This window comes from Desmodus rotundus, chromosome 6 (assembly GCF_022682495.2).
Source record: "Desmodus rotundus isolate HL8 chromosome 6, HLdesRot8A.1, whole genome shotgun sequence".
Classification (NCBI taxonomy): Eukaryota; Metazoa; Chordata; class Mammalia; order Chiroptera; family Phyllostomidae; genus Desmodus; species Desmodus rotundus.
This window is the reverse complement of record NC_071392.1, coordinates 112,563,278-112,580,809: the sequence shown is the minus strand read 5'-3', so window position 1 is coordinate 112,580,809 and position 17,532 is coordinate 112,563,278. Positions and strand designations below refer to the sequence as shown.

The window sequence follows — 17,532 nt, the reverse complement described above, 5'->3', positions numbered from 1 at the left end:
CCTCACTGGACCCCCGAAACTTCTCAGACTCCTCTTTCAAGCCCAACTCCTTCTGGGACTCTTGACCTAAACTTGAGTGTCAGGGTTCTTAAGAGCAGATCCTAGATTCCACTCTAGAGATCACGATTTAGTACGCTGGGATAGGGTCTCTGGAACCTGAATATTTACCGTCATTTTAAGAGTTTTTGATGTGGATCTGGAAAGGATGCTTTAAGAAAGAAAGAATGGACATGATGGTATGGCAGGAGTGGGGTGGGGTGGGGAGAGTGGGGAGTGGGTCCCTGTAGTTTAGGTGTCTGCGTTCTGTTTCCTGTGCTACCACTTACAAACCATGTGATCTTGGGCAAGACACTCAATCTCCTTGAGTATATCAGTTTCCTCGTCTGAAAACGAGAGAATAATAGTATCCATCTCAGGAGGTTGTTGTGAGGATTAAATAACACGTAGAAAGCTCTTAATAGAGGTCTTGGCCCTACTTAAATGCCATTATTATCATTATTTTCATATCCTTAATCTTGTGGATTCTCATTTCATCCAACCCTATCCATCTTCCCATTCTTAGGAATTCCAACTACGCTATAGACTGCACTACTTCCCCATCTCCAAAGGTGATGGGTTCACTCTTTTTTTTTTTAGATTATGTATGTATGTATGTATTTTTAGATGGAGGGGGAGAGTGGGAGAAAGAGAAGGAAAAGAGCATCTGTCAGTTGCCTCTCGAGCGCCCAAACCAGGGACCTGGCCCGCAACCCAGGCATGTCCGCGACATGTACCCTGATCAACAGGAGGAGGCCCAACCCCCTGAGCTACACCAGTGCGAGCGAGGGGTTCACTCTTTATAAGGCCTCTGTCCAAACTTTCTTTGTACGCTTCACAGGCGGAGGGAGGGGGCTGGCGAAGCCCCTGGTACATTCCCTCTTCCAAACCCAGGACAGTGAAAATCTACTATGGGGCCCAGAACATGCAGTGCCACCTGTTGACAGGAGGGGGCAGCAGTGTGTTGGAAACAGCTCTAGGACTTGGGAGAAGAGGGTTGGGGAAAGAAGAGAGGAAGAGGGCTGCCCAGAGCTACGTGTCTGGGATGGGTAGATGACTATCTATACCTGGGACTGTGTATTCATTGCTTGTGCCTTCCTCCCTACAGAGAGGCTAGCATTTTCTCAGTGAGGTCCATTGGGTTTATTATGCTTCAGTGAAATATGATCCCCCAATAGGGCCTATCCCAACTAAATGAGGTCTTCGTTTCCTCATTGGTGTCCACTCTCCTCAATGGTGTCAATATCTCTTTAGTAAAGCCTGCATCTTCTGTACCTCCTAGAAAGAAGTCCATGTCCCCTCAGTAGGGTCAGTGACCTTCAATGCCATTCATGTCCTATTATGAGGGTCCACAGAACTTCAGGGACATATGAGACCCCTCAGTAAGGACTCCCTTAGTGGAGTCCATGTTCCCTTAGTGGAGTCCATGTTCCTTCAGTGAAGTGTGTGCCCACTTGGTGTAGTTAACGTCTCCTCATTGAATTTTCTGTCTCCTGTCTGGGGTCCATGTTCACTCCATGAGGTCTGAGACCCTCCCCTCAGAATTCGGTAGGCTCTGATCACAGGTTCGACCATGGAAATATTTTTTTCAGTTTAGGGTGTGCTGGGCTTGTGGTTAGCTGGGCAAAGAACAAAAGTGCAGGTGAGAAGGGAGGCTGGGCCTGATGTGGTCACAAACCCTGTGCAGGCTTCAGGAGATAGGGCGTATCTGCTCTGGGCCTCAGAATCACTCTTGGAGTTAAATATTTAAGGTTCCTTCTTGCACTGACAGCCATTCTGTGAACTGATGGGTAGGGTGGGCGGTTCTTGGTGGTGAGTGCAGGTGGGGGATGGAAGGTCCTGCCTGGCCCCTCCTTTCTGGATTGGAAAGGATAGAGGAAAGCCAGAAGTAATTGAACTGAAGTGTGGCAGGTGGGAGTGGTTTCTTTGTAAAGTAAAGAGACTGAGCAGGAAAGAAGGGTATGAGTGCTTCCTCTTATTTGCATAGATATTGGTACAGTATTTCATAAGCCTTAGCTTCAGCCCGATGGCGGGTAAAAAGACTTGGGAGACTTGGGGTTGGCCCTCATTTGGTCGTTGTTTGCTAGGTGACCTTGCACAATTTTCCTCCTTTCCCTGTGCAATAAGGAGGTGGTTTTATTAGCAAAGACTTGAACACAACTCCTACTCTTCAATGAATCTTTTAGAGCTGGATGGAAATTTGTGGAGGCAGGGAGAATGAAGACATATCCTCAGGGGTGGGAGAAAATCTGAGCTGGCACAAACGTGCACTAAACGTCGTGGGAGGAATTTTTTTTTCCCCCTGAGGACAGAGGGTAGGCGTTTACTTGGAATGGAGGGACAGTTCTTTGAGGGAAAGGGCTCCCAGAAGGCACCCAGAAAGAACCCTACTCCACCTGGCTTTCCAACTCCGTGGGGTGACAGGCTTGTGCAATAAGACCGAGCAGTGGCTCCACGATGGACTTGACCCAACTCTCGTTGTTAGCTAACTGCTTTCCCGCTCCGACCCCGCCTTAACCCAACCTCTTATTAGTCATTCCAAGACCCCACCCCCACCCCGCTCACTCCGTGGGCCCGCCTCCTCTCCTGTCACGGCCGGCCCTGCCACTTCTACTTTTATTCCATGGCCCTACCCCTTCCGCGAATCAGCTCCTCCCCTATCCCCCAAGAAGTACTCGCCTTTTCCCCATCTGGACCTGCCCCCAGATGGCATGGCTCCGCCCCACCCTCCAGGCCCCACCCCTCCCTGAGGCCCCACCCACGGCGGCCTGTTTTTTTTCCCCCCAGAACTCCCCTGGCGACCGCAAAGGCGGTTACGGCGCTCAGGACTTGACGCTATGGGGCTTCCAGAGGAGCGGGGCCGGAGCGGCAGTGGCAGTGGGGGCCGGGAGGAGGCTGGAGCGCGGACCCGGGTGCGGAGCTGGTCCCCGCCGCCGGAGATCAGCCGTTCGGCGCACGTCCCCTCGCTGCAGCGCTACCGCGAGCTGCACCGACGCTCGGTGGAGGAGCCTCGAGGTGAGGCCGGCCGGGGCGTGCCTGGGGACGTCTGTGAGGAGAGGGGTGGGGGCTCCCTGGGAAGTGAGGAATTGGGGGGCATCCCTTGGGGAAAATGGGGGTTCCGGGAGGAGATGGAAGTTTCCTGGGGGTGTTGAGGGGTCCCTTGGGAAGTTGAGGGGTCCGCGTGGAGATAGATGCAGGTGGCGTGAGAGGAGAGTTGCGGAGGAGATGGGGTTCGGGAAGAGGCGGCAGTTCTATGGGGAGGGTTCCGTGCGGGGGTGAGGGTTCCCGAGGAGCTGGGGAGGTCCCTGGTGACTTGGGGGTCCCGCGAGACGTGGTTTCTGTAAGGGAGTTGGGGGTTCTGTGAGGATAGCGAAAGTTTCGCGAGAAGAGAAGGCGGATTCCTAGGGTGAAAAGAGGGGTTCCCAGGGGTGAGGGGGCACCTGGAGGACGGGGGGACTCCACGGGGAACGTTCCTCGCCCCCTTTCACAGCAGCTCAGCCATTGCCTCCCGACGCCGTTAACAAGTGCGTTGGGCTCCGCTGTCGAGGGGCAGGAACTCGTCTGGTGCCCACCCCGGGGTCCCCACAATGAGTAGTTACGTCCCAGATCTACGTTTAATACGCTGGATTAAAGTTACTCAATGTAAGACTGAACACGTCACCTTTCAGCTGAGGTGGTTGTTTTCCAATGTGCTGGCACAGTGATAACTGGGAAATTCTGGTAGGTCGTCCCTGCCTCTAAGAATGTGTGCGGATCCTGGCTGGTGTGGCTCGGTGGCTCTGTCGTCAGTTCCGCAGACCGAAAGGTCTCCGGGGCGATCCCGGGTGGGCCGTGTGCCCGGGGTGCGCGCCAGGTCCTTGTTGGGGTGCGTGGCAGAGGTGACTGGCCGATGTCTCTCTCCCCCTCTTTCTCCCTTCCTTCCCCTCCCTCTAGCAATAAGAAAGTAAAACCTGTAAAAAAAAGTGTGAAGAAAATCCCCTGCCCTTCCCCTTCAGCCTGGGTAAGGGATCAAAACTGTTGGAAGGCGGCATGATGTTTGGCAGTGGGACAAACATGGGCCAGGAATCCAACCCAGAAAACTCTAGATTTAGATCCTGGCTCTACCACTTAGTTACTGGGTGGCCTTAGCCAAGATTTTTAAACTTGTCTGATATTCCTTTTCCTTATCTGTAAGACAGAGATAATAATACTTGTCTTGTAGTTCTGTATGATGACAAAAATGGGTAATAAATACAGTGTGCACTGTAGAGCATCTGGTGCACAGTAGACGTTCAATAGGTGATGCTTAGTTTGATAATAATAACGACAAGGATGAAATGACTGAGCAATGCAAGACGGGATTGAGTCAAGTGTAAAGTCATTGATTGCGACAGGCAGTGGCCAAGTTGGAGTCCTCAGACTTCTTTTCACTTCGCTTCCTCTCTGTGTTTCTCCCATCTGAATTCATCTGTTTTCCAGGGGTGGTCTATAACTGTCACAATAATAACTCCTACTCTATACACTTAGTTCTGTGCCAGGGTCTCACGTATGCTCTGGCCCCAAGTTTCTTAGGTCTGTAGGCCATTTATCCACACACTTGTGTTATACCACATTTAACATGACTGTGACTGGGATTTACCAATGTTCCCTCCCAAACCCACACTCCTACTTAATTTTCTAATATCTGTCAATGTCTCTATCCCAAACTGTAAATCTCTCATCATCCTCTCCTCTAATAAGGTTTATCTATATGCCTTATTTATTCATAGATTGCTTACTGCTCACTATCCTGTTTGATTTGATGTAGCAACTATTATTATCCTTTTTTACAGAGAAGGAAAATGAAGCTTAGAGAGCTTAACTAACTTGGATAAGGTGAAAAATCTACTTAGCGGTGGAGCTGGGATTTGAACCAATGTAGTCTTTTATTTTGTTAATTTATTGGGGTGACATTGGTTAATAAAATTATATAGGTTTCAGGTGTAGAACTCTATAATACATCATCTGTATATTGTATTGTGTGTTCATTACCCCAAGTCAAGTCTTCTTCCATCACCATTTATCCCTCCTTTACCCTCATCTACCACCTCCCAACCTCCTTTTCCTCTGGTAATCATCATACTGTTGTCTGTCAGTGAGTTTTTTTTCTTAGTCCTTTTACCTTTTTCACCCAGCCCTCCAACTCCCTCCCCTGTGACAGCTGTCAGTCTGTTCTCTGTATGTATGAGACTGTTCTATTTTGTTTGATAGTTTATTTTGTTCATTAGATTCCATATATAAGTGAAATCATATGGTACTTGTCTTTCTCTGACTGGCTTATTTCACTTAGCATAATACTCTCCGGGTCCATCCATGCTGTCACAAAAAGTAAGATTTTTCTTCTTTTTTATGGCTGAGTAGTATTCCATTGTGTAAATGTACCATAGCTTTTTTATCCACTCATCTACTGATGGGTACTTGGGCTGCTTCCAAATATTGGCTGTTGTAAATAACACTGCAATGAACATAGGGTTACATATATTTTTTTCTTTTTAAAATTGTTTCTTTATTTATTGATTTAGAGAAAGCGAGGAAGGGGGGGAGAGAGAGAAATGTTGATTTGTTGATCCACTTATTTATGCATTCATTGGTTGGTTGTATGCACCCTGACTGGGGATTGAACCTGCAACCTTGGTATATCAGGAGGATTCTCTAACCTACTGAGCTACCTGGACGGGGCTTATGTTCTTTCTAATTAGTGTTTCATGTTTCTTCAGCTATATTCCCAAAAGTGGAATTACTGGGTCATAATGCAGTTCCATTTTTAATTTTTTTGAGGTAGCTTCATACTGTTTCCACAGTAGCCGCACCAATCAGCATTCCCACTACTAGTACACAAAGGGTGTCTTTTCTTCACATCCTTGCCAACACTTGTTTGTTGATTTATTGATGATAGACATTCTGACAAGTATGAGGTGATAATCTCATTGTGGTTTTAACTCTCTGATGATTAGTGATGTTCAGCATCTTTCCATATGTCTATTGGCCATCTGTATGTCCTCTTTAGAGAAGTGTCTATTCAGATCCTTTGCCATTTTTTAATTGGATTGTTTGGTTTTTTGGTGTTGAGTTGTATAAGTTCTTTATAAACTTTGTATATTAACCCCTTATCACATGTATCATTGTTGAATGTTCTCCTATTCAAGGGTTGCCTATTCATTTTGTTGATGGTTCCCTTTGCTCTACAAAAACTTTTTAGTTTGATGTAGTTCCATTTGTTTATTTTTTCTTTTGTTTCTCTTGCCCAAGGAGATATATCAGAAAAAAATATTGCTCTGAGAACTGTCTGAGATTTTACTGCCTATGTTTTATTCTAGGATTTTTATGATTTCAAGCCCAACATTTAAGTCTTTAATACATTTTGAGTTTATTCTTGTGTATGGTGTAAGAAGATGATCTAGTTTCATTTTTTTTTGCATGTATCTGCCCAATTTTCCCAATACCATCTATTGAATAGGCTATCTTTATCCCATTGTATATTCTTGCCTCCATTGTCAAATATTGACCGTAAAGGCATAGGTTGATTTCTGGGCTCTCTATTTTGTTCCATTGAGCTATATATCTGTTTTTATGCCAGTAGTATGCTGTTTTGATTATTATAGCCTTGTAGTATAGTTTAATAATAGGTAGTGTGATTCCTCCAACTTTGTTCTTCTTTCTCAAGATTGCTGTGGTTATTCAGGGTCTTTGTGGTTCTATATAAATTTTTAGAATATTTGTTCTAGTTCTGTAAAATATGCCATTGGTATCTTCATAGGAATTGTGTTGAATCTAGAGATTGCTCTGGGTAGTATGGACATTTTAATGATGTTAATTCTTCCTATCCATGAACACTGTATATGCTTCCACTTATTTGTGTCTTCTTCAATTTCTTTCTTCAGTGTCTTATAATTTTCTGAGTACAGACAGGTCTTTTACATCCTTGTAAACCAAGGTAGTCTTTACGAAAGAACTTATGCTCTTTAGTAGCAATGCTGTTCCTCTTCCCTGACTCCACAGTTGGCCTTTCATCAAATTCTGTCAAATACTGTTTCAAAATGTCTCTCAGATTACCTTCATTTCCATTCCCACAGACCCTTTTAGCTCAAGGAAGCAGCTTCCTAATTGGTTCTCTCCCCTAGTCTCACCCATTTTCAATCTCTGTTATATTTATGTAAACACTATTAGATCAATATTCTGAAAACACTGCTTTCTTATGACACTTGGAAAACTTTAAACAGTTTCCTATTTCCTACAATTTCAAATTAAAATTCTGCCTTTTGTTCAAGGTCTCTGGATAACTAGCCCCACTCCACCTTTTGACCTTTACCTCCCACTATCCCCTATGACACCCCTCAGTCTAGACAGGCCATTCTCACTGATATACCGAATATGCACAAGTTCCTTTCCCACCTCCTTGCTTTTGCCCATTTCCTTCTGCTCCTCTAGTCAAACTCCACTGATTCTACAAAGTATTCCCTGGTCATCTGAGTCCATGTTCATCTTTTCCTCTCCTGAACTTCTTCAGTACTCAGAATGTATACCAATGAAACATCCGAACTTCCAGTCTCCCTCAAGAAAAACCCCCAAACAACTGAAAACAAAACTAAGTGATTATAAAACTCAGTTTTCTTCACTTCTTGTTGCTGGACACAAATATGGTTCATAAATAGTTTTACATACTCTATGTCTATTATTATCACTTAAAATATTTGTGAGTATACACACATACTCAATGTAGTTGTAACAAATGAGCTTCAGAGTCAGATCTGATTTTGCATTCTGGTTTCTAGCTGTTTGCTCCTTGGGAGAGTTTCCTATGTTTCCTGAGATTGAGTTTTCTCATCTATAAAATTGGGATAATTAGTGATTATTTCATAGGGCCATATAAAGATTAAATGAGATTAGCCCAGTCCCTGGTACATGAATGGCATTTACTAAAATGCCAGTTCCCATTTACTTTCTTTTTAATGGCCATTTAGTATTCTATTGTATTACTGCTAGTATTAACTAGTTTTCACCAGGTTTTTTTTTTTTTTGGTTTTTTTGTTTTTATTGTAGGGCTTTTGGGTTGTTTCCAGTTTCACTAGTATATATGGTTGTCTCAACATTTCTTTGGTAATCACTTTTTTTCCTTTGGGATTATTTTCTTGGAGTGTGTTCCCCAAAGTTGAGTTAGCAGATGAAAGGGTATACAAATTTTTATGGCTTTTGTTGGGCTATCCACTAAGATTGTGCAAATTTCTTACAATAACATTATCATAAGATTATCTGTTTCTTAAGGACATTCAGACATTAGGTTTAATTTTTAAAATCTTTGCTAGTTGTTTTTTTTTTTTTAAGATTTTACTTATTTTTAGATAGGGGAAGGGAGGGAGAGAGGGAAAGAAACATCAGTGTGTGGTTGCCTCTTGTGTGCCCCCTACTGGGGACCTGGCCCGCAACCCAGGCATCTGCCCTAAATTGGGAATTAAACCCATGACCCTTTGGTTTGCAGGTGGACACTCAATACACTGAGCCACACCAGCCAGGGCTGATCTTTGCTACTTTTTATAGGTATATAATGGCATTTTGGAATGATTTAATTTGGATTTCTTTAATTGATTGCAAAGGGTACACATGTGATTTAGCTTTCAATTATATTGTCTTGTATGTTCAAAAGTATTTATGTTTTGGTGTTATCTCTCCAACTACATTGTATAAACTAAATCATATAAGCTCGAGTAAGTCACTTTGCCTCTATGAATTTGGTTTCTTATCACTAAAATGAGGGGTGATAATCTCTACAGTTCCTTCCATTGTTACGGTTCTAAGTGTCTCTCTCCCCTCACTCCTGAACTGGTACTGAGAATATCCCAAGTGCTCTGCAACTGCGTATTTTCCCTGTTGATTACATTTTCTCCAGAGGTTCAGGAAAATATTTTAAGGTTGTGAATCTTATCATGAATCTCTCCTGCTTAAAATCCTACAGTGGGTTTCCTTTGCTGTTAGGATGAATACCAAGTTCCTTATCGTGCCCAGAAGTTGCATGATCTGCTCAGTTTATGCATCAATTCTTGCTATTCTTTCTCTTATTCTCAGTGTTTCAGCCTTAAGGAGTTCATTTTAACATACACCCTTGGTTCCTTCCCATTCCATAGTACTTTCTTTCCTGTTGAGGGAGTAAAGAAAAACTTGTATTCATCTTTCAGGTTTCAGCAAAAATATCTTCCTCAGGGAAGTTCAAGTGTCGGCTTAGTAACTGTATAACCTTGGGCAAGTTATTTAACTTCCGAGCCTTGACTCTCAAATTAATAAAATGAGAATGAAAATAAAGCCTACCTCCTAGGATTGTGGTAAGGACTAAAAGAAAAAACGTGTATAAAGGGCTTAAAGCAGCATCTGGCACAGAGCAGGTTAACACTTGGGCAGGTAGTAGTAGAAGAAAGAGCTGCTCACTAAATAATTGCTGAGAGTGAGTGAACAAGTTAAGAGGAAGACATGGTCATGGAAGGCTTTGTGGGTAAAGGATTTCTACTTTCACTAATTAATTCATTTAAAAATTGCCTATCCTGGCCTTGACTGATGTGTCTCAGTGGGTTGAGCATTGTCCCAAAAACTGAAAGGTTGCAGGTTCGATTCCTGATCAGGGCACATGCCTCGGTGTGGGCCAGGCCCCTGATTGGGGGTGTGTGAGGTCCCTGGTTGGGAGAGTATAAGAGGTAACCAATCGATGTTTCTCTCCTTTTCTTTCTCTCTCCCTTCTCTTCTCTATAAAAATAGATAAATAAAGCATTTAAAAAGTGCCTACCCTGTACTAGGCATTGTGATAAACTCTGGGTAGCTGCAATTTGAATAGACGGTGAAAAGTGGAGTGGGAACTTTGAGGAGAGAAGGAAGATATTTGAGCCAAGACTCAGCTCATGAGAATAGAAGGTGGACTAGGAGAATGGTGGATGATAAGATGAGACAGATAGAGGAGAGAACCCAGGGAAGTAGGTCCTAGAGTACAAGGCGGGGAAGTTGTGACTTAATTCTGTGCATAGACTGGTAAGACATCTGAGGATAAATATGTCTGAGAACGTTAATGATGTTGGGCTTCCCTTTCTGTTGCAGAGTTCTGGGGAGACATTGCCAAGGAATTTTACTGGAAGACTCCATGTCCTGGCCCATTCCTCAAGTACAACTTCGATGTGACTAAAGGGAAAATATTCATTGAGTGGATGAAAGGAGCAACTACCAACATCTGCTACAACGTATTGGATCGAATTGTCCATGAGAAAAAACTTGGCGATAAAATTGCTTTTTACTGGTAAAAACATTTATCTTATAGTCTGTGGTAGATAAAAAATCATCCTTCACATTATATAGTGTTTTATAGTTCTGAAGTGCTGTAAAATCCATGAATTCATCACAACGACCTGGTAGAGTATGCAAAATATAGTTAGTTTCATGTCTCACATGAGGAAAAATACCTCAAGGAAGTTAAATGACTTCTCTAAAATCACATAAATAGCATGTGACAGAATTGATATTTAAAGCCAAGTGTTCTTACTTGTGGTCTAGTTTTCTTGGCCAATAGCTGGCGGGGGGAGAGGGGAAAGGGTAAATGGAAGAGAACAGGACTAAGTAGCTTTCTTTCTCATTCTTGCTTTGGGAGAAAAATCGGTATTGGATTTTTCACTACCATCATGACTTTATTGAACCATATGCCAGGCACTATGCCCAAGTGCTTAACAAATATTATCTCATTTGATGCTCACAACCACCAAGAATGTACTATTTATTTTCCTTATTTTACATATGTGAAAACTTAAATTCTGAGATGTTGAGTGACTTATGCAAAGTCATACAGATAGCAAGAAGCAGGACTGAGATTCAAACCCAGTTAGTATAATTCCAGAGCTTATACTCTTTTTTAAAAAAAAACTTTTTACAGATTTTATTTATTTATTTCTGGAGAGAGGAAAAGGGAAGGAGAGAGAGAGGGAGAGAAACATCGATGTGCAAGAGAAGTATCAGTCGGTTGCCTCTCTCACACCCCCGACCTGGGACCTGGCCTGCAACACAGGCATATGCCCTGACAGGGAATTGAAAATGCGACCTTTCAGTTTGCAGGCCGGCACCCAATCCACTGAGCCACACCAGCCAGGGCCAGAGCTTACACTCTTGACTGTGACACTGTACTATCCTTCTAATTCCTTACATCAGCCTCTCAACAGCCTTGCAAAATAGGTATTCTTAGCTCCATTTTATAGGTGATGAAATGAAGCGCAGAATGGTTACACAATGAATAAGGTCATAAAGTAAGTGGTAGAGCCAGGATTAAAAACCAAGCCTGTCTCACTCCTTGCTTGTAAAACTAGGCCATGGCGCCTCCCCAGCAGGAATTGTCTAAGACCCCCTCTTCCTGACAGCATAGCTGTACAAGAGGTATTAATCTACTGAACCCAAACAGGACCTTGAAGTTTCAGTAACTGGGATGTTGCTTCTGCCTCCACCTGTGAGCACTCTGAGAACTGATCTATTTTTAAGTGAGCCATTTGGAGCAGACTGGATGTTTCATTGAAGAATTAAATTGGTACTTAGTTAAAATTTGACCAGGTTATGTGATATATTGAGAAAAGCCCTAACCTGAGAGATAAGAAATTTAGATTCTCATTCTAACTCTGTCATTCACTTGCTGTGTAACCTACAGGCAACTATCTGAGAGTCAGTTTCCTGTTCATAAAATAGGGATAATACTTCCACCCTTGTATTTCTCCTTAGATTGTTATGAGAACCAAATAAGATAATGTGAAAACACTTATTTATTTATTGGAAAACACTGTACAAATGTGAGTGGGTGTATATCACATTGCCATTGCTCGATTTGGGGTCACTATGCCACTGAAACTCATGGTCTATATGTCTGTTTAGATTTTCTTTAGCTCCTGCCAACATTTGGACCCACCTCTTAGGTTCCTTAAGCATCAGAAAACCTTTAAATATCTGCACAGGAGATGCTTGTGTGTGAATTTCCCCCCCTGGTTTGAAATAATTCGGGTGCATGGTGAAAGACTGAGAAAACACAGACCAGAGCTGGAGATTGCTCCAAAATCCTAAGGCCCTTCTTCCTAGTTTCCCACCATCCATACCTGAATAGGCTCCAGAGAGCCTCTGTTCCCCATTTATAAAATGAGGAGAGTAAACTAGATCTGTGTTTTCCAAAGGATGCTCCAGGAACTACTGACTACTAGAGGTATTAGTATAATATCTTAATTCTAAATTCATGAAACAAATGAGTCTGAGAAACACACATAATAAATTGCCTTTTGTGGGATTCCCAGTCTATATTAACATAGTAAAGTCTCCAAGAAGTCCTACAGTAAACACATCTGATTGATTTTGTTTAACATGGAATTTCCAAATTTATTTGAATGCCGAACATTTTTTTGCAGCATGCTATTAACATCATAAGAAGAAATATTCCAGCCTGGCTGGCGTGGCTCAGTGGACTGAGTGCCAGCCTGTGAACTGAAAGGCTGCCAGTTTGATTTCTGGTCAGGGACATGCTTGGGTTGGGGACCAGCTCCCCTGTTGGGGTCGTGCAAGAGGCAACTGATTGCTGTTTCTCTCGTACATCAGTGTTTCTCTGTCTTTCTCCCTTCCTTCCCCTCTCTCTAAAAATAAATAAATAAAATCTTTAAAAAAAAAAAAAGAAGAAATATTCCGTGGAAAACCAATTTGGGAAGTACTAGATTAGATAATCTCTAAATTTACTTCCAGTGCAAAATTCTGCAACTCTATGATAAGACATCTTCACTCCATTTTTACATTGATCATTCAACCAACAGGAATTGTTAAAGTCATTGGGTACTTAGACCTATGTAGGTGGATACAGGGGTAGAGGAATGGGAGACAAGTTCCATATGGGCTATTATTATTCAATAGTTTTATGTTTACAGTAAAGCAAAAGCAGACTACAAATAAATCACATTTGTTATAAGAAAGTAAAGTACAAATATGCAAGATATGTGGTTACTTCCCCTTGTCACCGCCATATTTTATATAATATGCTTATACTGCTATTTCCTCATCTTATTTTTAGAAAGTATTAACTTCCCATTATGATAGATGAAAATTTAATTCTTGTATACTCTTCCAACTTTTTTCATCTTCCCAATATAACTATAGCTCTGTTTTTAAGTTAATTTAAAATCAATGTTTACATAAGAGTAATATTATGATTGCATTACCTCTTAAGTACAGATTTTTGTTTTTTCCGAAGTTAAAAATTGCCTGCCATTTTTCTTGCACAATTTGTCTTTATCATATATTCAATATTTTTCAACCTATCATATCCTTTATATTCTGTGAAGTCTTCCTTTTCCCCCAAAGTCCTTTGCCATAGAGCCCACCTTCTTCCTGCTCTAGTTTTTATTAATGTTTTTTTAAGCTAGTTACTATGGCTACTTTATTTTATTTTATTTTTTAAAATTATATTTTCTTTATTATACTATTACAGTTGTCCCAATTTTCCCCCCTTAGCCCTCCCTCCACCCAGCACCCCCCATTCCCTCAGGCAATCCCCATACCATTGTTCATGTCTATGGGTTATGGGTGTAAGTTCTTTGACTACTCCATTTCCTATACTGCATTTACATTTACTATTCTGTAACTACCTATTTGTACTTCTTAATCCCCTCCCCTCTTCACTGATTCCCCCATATAACCCTCCCATCTTGCAACCATCAAAACACTCTCCGTGTCCATGATTCTGTCTCTGTTCTTGTTTGCTTAGTTTGTCTTTTAGATTAAATTGTTGATAGATATATATTTGTTGCCATTTAATTGTTCATAGTTTTGATCTTCTTTTTCTTAAAAAAGTCCCTTTAACATTTCATGTAATAATGGTTAGGTGATGTTGAATTCCTTTAGTTTTTTCTTGTCTGGGAAGCTCTTTATCTGCCTTCGATTCTAAATGATATCTTTGCTGGGTAGAGCAATCTTGGCTGTAGGTCCCTAATTTTCATGACATTGAATATTTCTTGCCAATCCCTTCTAGCCTGCAAAGTTTCTTGTGAGAAATCAGCTGTCAGTCTTATAGGAATTCCCCTCTAGGTAGTTGCTTTTCTCTTGCTGCTTTTAAGATTCTCTCTTTATCTTTAACCTTTGACGTTTTAATTATGCTGTGTCTTGGAGTGGGCCTCTTTGCATCTATCTTGATTGGGACTCTGTGCTTCCTGGGCTTGCATGTCTATTTTCTTCACAAAATTAGGAAAGTTTTCTTTCATTATTTTTTTCAAATAGATTTCCAATTTCTTGCTTTTTCTCTTCTCTGGCATCCCTATAGTGTGAATGTTGGCATGTTTGAAGTTATCCCAGAGGCTGCTTACACTATCCTCATTTTTTTTGGATTCTTTTTTCTTATTGTTCTGATTGGTTGTTTTTTTTGCTTCCTTACGTTCCAAATCATTGATTTTATTCCGGGCTTCATCTACTCTACTGTTGTCTCCTTGTAAATTGTTCTTTATTTTAATTGGTGTACCCTTAGTTTCTGACTGGATCTTTTTTATTGCTGTTGAGGTCCTCATTAAGTTCCTTGTAGCATCCTTATAACCAGTGTTTTTAACTCTGCATCTGATAGATTGCTTCTCTCCATTTTGTTTAATTCTTTTTCTGGAGTTTTGACTTGTTATTTCATTTGGGCCATGCTTCTTTATCTCCTGGTTTTGAGTGCCTCCCTGTGTTTATTTCTATGTATTAGGTAGAGCTGTTATGACTCCTTGTCTTGGTAACATAGTAGTAGGTGTGTCCTGTAGATTCCAGTGGCACAGCTGCCCCTATCAGCTTGCTGGGTATTTGAGGGTGTACCCTTTGTGTGGGCTGAGTATACCCTCCTCTTGTAGTTGAGCCTTGATTACTGTTGGCAGGTCGATGTGAGGGCTTTACTCAGGCCATTCAGCTGTAAGGACTGACTGTGATCACCGACACCAACCTCTGCTCTCCATGGAGGATCAGCTATGCAGGGTGGTGGTGCTCTAACATGGTCTGTAGCTGTCCCCTGGGTGCCCAGTCTCTAGGGTTTCCTGGGTGGTGCATGCCAAGGTCATCCCCCACATAGGTTTTGCCCAGGGCCATCCTGCCTGAGCTAGAAAGCTATCTGAGATGGCTGCTATTTGTACTGTACTTGGAGAATCCCAGGTGAAGCCAAGCTGTGAACCTAGGCTGGCTACTGCTAGTGTGGGACCTGGGGCCACTTAGCAAGAGGTACAGGGGCTGGAGGCTCACTGAGGCTGGCTGTTGCTTATTTGAGAAGATTTAGGAAGTTGTGAAGCATGAGCCAAAACTAGCCATTCATATGGAAAAACAGCTTAGGTGTGCCCGTAAGTTGGGTGAGATGGAGTCTCTGGGGATCTCCAGGGCAGGGGCAAACAGTGTTAGCCAGTTTGATGGAATCTCAGGTATGGTACCAGCTTCCTGGCTCTGTGGCTTTGTTGGGGGAGGGTTCAGAAAAGGGACAATGGGCCGCCTTTCTGTCTGGGAGAGGCTGTCCTCCAGCTCTTGCTTGATGCCAGATACTTCCGTTTCTCTCTGTTTGCCACTGGTGCCTTTCAAGCTGTTACCCTGGTGCTGGAGATCAGAAGTGAGTCTGATTAAGTCCAAGTGCAGGTTCTGTAGGAGGAGCTGCTTGAGACTTTAGAAATTTCTTGCACCAACTCAATCCCTGCTAATTTTTTTAGCCAGAAGTTATGGGGGCTTATCTTCCTGGCACTGGGACCCTGGGCTAGGGGGCCTGGTGTGTGGCTGGGACTCCTCACTCCCAAGATATCCCTTACGAATTTTTATCCACTACATGGGGATGTGGGACCAGCCTGTTCCACATCTCTGCCCCTCCTACCAGTCTGGATGGATGTGGTTTCTTTAATTCCGTAGTTGTCAGACTTCCATTCAACTCAATTTCTGATGGTTCTGAGTGATGGTTGTTCTATATTTTAATTGTAACGTTGATATGGTTGTGCAAGGAGGTGAAACGTGTTTACCTATGCCACCATCTTGACCAGAAGTTGATGTTTTTTAAAATGACATCTCTTCAATGATTTGTTCCTGTTGATATACTTCTTATGGAACTACAATATGACTTTCTTTTCAACCTAAACTATGTCATTGAGATAGCTGAGTGCCATTAGGAAACCACATTTGTAGCTCATTCCTTGTTTTGGGGCATGTCTTATATTATGCTGAAATAATCCACAAAGGAAATAGTGTTCCTAGGAAAGTGCTCCAATTAGCCAAAATAGAACCATATTAAGGAAGAATTTGGCATTTTATTTTTGACTTGACACATTGTAAATATTCAAGGAATAATAGTATTTTTAGAACTTGAAGCAACTATTTAGAGTCCATCTAGGCCAACTCTCTTTACAGATGGGTAGATTAAGGCCAGAAAAGATAAGTGATTTGTTAAGGGTCATATACTGCTTAGAGACAGAGCTGAGACTAATCTGTAGATATTCTCACTCCTAGTTTACTACTCTTTTCACCATGTGATAATATTTCCTTATTCTAGTTGTCCAACACTTGGCTTTGACAATGAAAACAGAAATTAGTCATATTAGACATGGATTTAAATTAATTTTCTTTAAAGTATCTTAGAATATTTTAAGATAAAATGTGTTATTAGGTTTAAATTGCCCAGACCCTGGTCTCATGGAATTTACTTCTACTTGAGAAGAATAGGCCTATATAAAAGAGCCCCAAAGCAATTATGGGCCAAATTGCAAAAAGCCATATATACACATAGTTCACATAAGGGAGAAAGCATGTAGGGAGGCAATATAACAAAACTTAGAAGGGTGGATTTTGGTGTCAAACTAACTTAATTTGAGTCCTTTTTCTGCCATTGACTGTATGATTGTGTCCAAGTTACTTAACCTAGTTGAGCCTCAGTTTTCTCAACTGTAAATGTGGATAAAAAATAGTTTTCATTTCATGGAGTTGTCAATTGAATAGGATAAAAAATAAGAAACCATGTGTCCAACTCCTGGTACATTGAAAGTACTCAATAAGATTAGCTACCAAAATTATTATATTGAGACAGTGATAAGTCTCTCTACAGTAAAGGATTTATGCAGAGGACAATTTATTCATTTAATAAGTACTTAATGAGAACTTTCTGTGTACCAGGCACTATTCTGAGTAAATAGACAAAATCCCAGCCCTCATGAAGGTTGTACTCCAGTTTGAGGATACAGAAAAAAAAAAATGAACCAATAAATACATGACAAGTAGTGACAAGTGCTATAGAAAAATACAGAGCAGCATAAGAGAAAAGAGATTGGCAGTGAATAGTGGGGATTGATAAGGGAAGAACTCTGATAAAGGTGACATGTGAGCAGAGATCTGAAGGAAATGGAGTATGACATGCATATAGTTAGATCAGGAAGGGGAAATATTCCAAGTATGTGGAAGAGCAAGTGTAAAGGCCCAGAGGTAGGAGTATGCTGCTGCTTGGTGTGTTTGAAGAGTTTGTGTGGA

At 41.8% G+C, this 17,532-nt stretch overlaps 1 protein-coding gene across 1 annotated transcript in view; it reads left to right on the top strand.

Moving 5' to 3' along the window:
• Positions 1-2,803: 2,803 nt before the first annotated feature.
• Positions 2,804-17,532, top strand: part of ACSS2 (acyl-CoA synthetase short chain family member 2) — a 55,742-nt gene continuing 41,013 nt past the window's right edge. Inside the window, exons 1-2 of the mRNA XM_024559330.3 lie at positions 2,804-3,051; positions 10,129-10,324. Coding sequence (XP_024415098.2) covers positions 2,874-3,051; positions 10,129-10,324 — 374 coding nt within the window. The 5' untranslated portion in view covers positions 2,804-2,873. The remainder of the gene's footprint in view (positions 3,052-10,128; positions 10,325-17,532) is intronic.